The following is a 2,385-nucleotide window of genomic DNA, read 5'->3' on the forward strand; positions in this document are numbered from 1 at the left end:
GCAAAAAAAAAAAAAAAAAAAAATCACTGAACTAAAATCTCATGTTTAACCTGTCATCATCCATCGTGTTATCTCTAATCTTAATCTCAACTCTGTAACTAAAAGCTACATAAGCTTAGATGCCTTTCACATTGTTGAACATTTCATCAAAGTCGAATGAATGCCTTCTTCCATGAGCATTTTAATACTCAAAAAAGTTCAAATCTCAGTCCAATAGGATATAAAGATTGAGCAATTCAGATGAATTTGAAAACCAGGATAAGCAATAGAGCAAGGGAAGTTGAGATGAAGTTTCAGAGGCGTCACAGACCTGAAAATCCATTCTGTTCTAGGTTCTAGAATTTGAATAGAAAGAGAGACTAAAGGAGAAAAATATTTGGAACTCTGGCAATAACTGCCTCTTTAATCAGAGACATAAGATAACTACTCATAGAAAAGGTAATACCAGTCGCGCGTAAATATGCTAAAGCTACAAACAACAAATAGATGGAGGGGAGATATAGATATAGCATTATGAATGAAAAAAAGAAAAAAAGTTGAAGTCGCCTAAAGCAAGTGGACAGGACGAACATGCCACGAGTATTCTGGTGTTGGATTCCTCTTCTCTAATTAGACCTTATCATCTAATTTGTCATTTACAAGGGGGAGCAGCTCCATCCGACTCCGAGGGGTCCGAGGCGTTCGAGGGGTTCCAGGTGGCTGCTGTGAGAGAAGGTGTCTTACATAGCCATAGAATGTACAACCCAGGAGCGTAATTGCACATCCAACTGCATTTAGCATTGAAATTGGGTTTCGAAATATCGACCATGAAACAAGGACAGCTACAGCTACCTGGCATAATGAAAGCTCAAATGTGACTCACCAAAGTATTATACCAAGAAAGGAAATCTATATAGGGAATTTAAGAAAAAACAAAGGAATTATAATGATCTTTTAGACTATAATCCAGATGAGGTCATAAGAGAGCATTGATTCCAAAAGGTAAAAATCAAGTTGCCTGGTCAGTATCGTTGGCAAGGATGATGTATGCAGATAACTGGAACACAATAATCTTACCTTAAGGTTTCCAGCAACATTAAACGTCACAGCAGTTGTGGAATGAATCACATAAAATATGGAGAAGTTAAGACAGAAGGCCATCACCCCAGAGCTGAAAATGATGATGAGGGACGAGCATACAAACTGGTGTGTGTGAAGCCAATCAAGAACCCCATTTCCTTCAAGGAGCATTGCAGGTACTGCCAAGATCATGGTTGCAAAGGGTGCCATATAATACACCGTATTAATGCTGGTGTGTCAAAGAAAACGAACACCAAAGTTCAAACATTATTAGCAACAAAAGAACAAAGAATCATTAGAACAGAATCACTGTTCGTTCGAAAGTAGAGAATCAATGGAAAATAGCAACTAGCAGGGGAGGGGGAAGAAGGAATAATATGAGAAAGAACGGGTTAATATGAAAAGATTTAAAGGTTCATTCACCATGTCATATTATAATTAATGAGGGAGGAAGAAGCCATTTAATTTAACCATCCATGCCAATATAGTACAGGTACATCGAAGAAGGAGACACAAAATGGAACACAAATGTGCAGTATTAAAAAAAACATGGCTGCAAAATGGAGCATGATGTGTGCATATCTAGAACACACTTGCAGTCATTCAGATGTTCAATATAAGGATTATAAGTATAAAATCAGGATTACAAACAAGAAGACTAAATAATAACAATAGTTCTTCATTAAATGCATCTCAATAATGCAACACCTTATGACAAATACTTATAAAGAAAAAAAAAAATCAGTAAATTTTTAATGATTCAACGTTCTATATCAAAAACATTGAAAGAATATTCAAAATCACATGTATTCGTACAATTATGTAATTTTAAAAGGTATCCATAATTATTTTCAATATTCATTACTATCTAGTTGTCTTTGTCTTTTGTTGTGAAGGAGGGCGAAAACGTGCCTCAGTGCCACAATATATGCAACTTAGTAGACAAGAATAGTAATAAAAGATAGAATTTGAGCGACTGATGAGTATCAGAAGGTCAAAGCCTGGCAGAGATGGACACTAACGCACTAACTAAGCTGAGGTACTCGTGATTCCCATAGTAAGAATCCACTTTTACGTTTTTAGTAAAAAAGGAGGATGCGAGGAAGGGAGCTGACAGCGTGGTATTTTGATACCATTGGCAGGAACCAATAGAAAATTAAAAAGGGTTGAATTGCTAAAGGGAGAATAGAACAGTCTGGAGCAAAAAAAAAAAAATACCAATAATGGCAGAATTGATCTCCAGAGGTAGTAGCATTTTCTTTAGACTCAAAGATGAGGCAAAAAAAAAAAAAAAAAAAAAAAAAAAAAAAAAAAAAAAAAAAAAAA

General features: G+C 35.5%; 2 protein-coding genes across 3 annotated transcripts in view; one reads left to right on the plus strand and one right to left on the minus strand.

Annotated features, from left to right (window-relative positions):
* The window catches only part of LOC111480323, a 2,283-nt gene extending 2,098 nt beyond the window's left edge, over positions 1-185 (plus strand). Inside the window, exon 4 of one of the 2 annotated variants that reach the window (XM_023125296.1) lies at positions 24-185. The gene's annotated coding sequence lies outside the window, so the exon portion shown is untranslated. Of the gene's footprint in view, positions 1-11 lie in introns of both variants that reach the window. The other variant, XM_023125297.1, reaches the window with a different exon arrangement.
* Positions 186-375: 190 nt separating this feature from the next.
* The window catches only part of LOC111480293 (UDP-galactose transporter 1), a 4,524-nt gene continuing 2,514 nt past the window's right edge, over positions 376-2,385 (minus strand). The window contains exons 4-5 of the mRNA XM_023125250.1: positions 1,057-1,288; positions 376-831 (exon numbers count right to left, since the gene is read on the minus strand). Coding sequence (XP_022981018.1) covers positions 610-831; positions 1,057-1,288 — 454 coding nt within the window. The 3' untranslated portion in view covers positions 376-609. The remainder of the gene's footprint in view (positions 832-1,056; positions 1,289-2,385) is intronic.

The sequence above is a fragment of the Cucurbita maxima genome, unplaced genomic scaffold (genome assembly GCF_002738345.1).
Source record: "Cucurbita maxima cultivar Rimu unplaced genomic scaffold, Cmax_1.0 Cma_Scf00006, whole genome shotgun sequence".
NCBI classification, from domain to species: domain Eukaryota; kingdom Viridiplantae; phylum Streptophyta; class Magnoliopsida; order Cucurbitales; family Cucurbitaceae; genus Cucurbita; species Cucurbita maxima.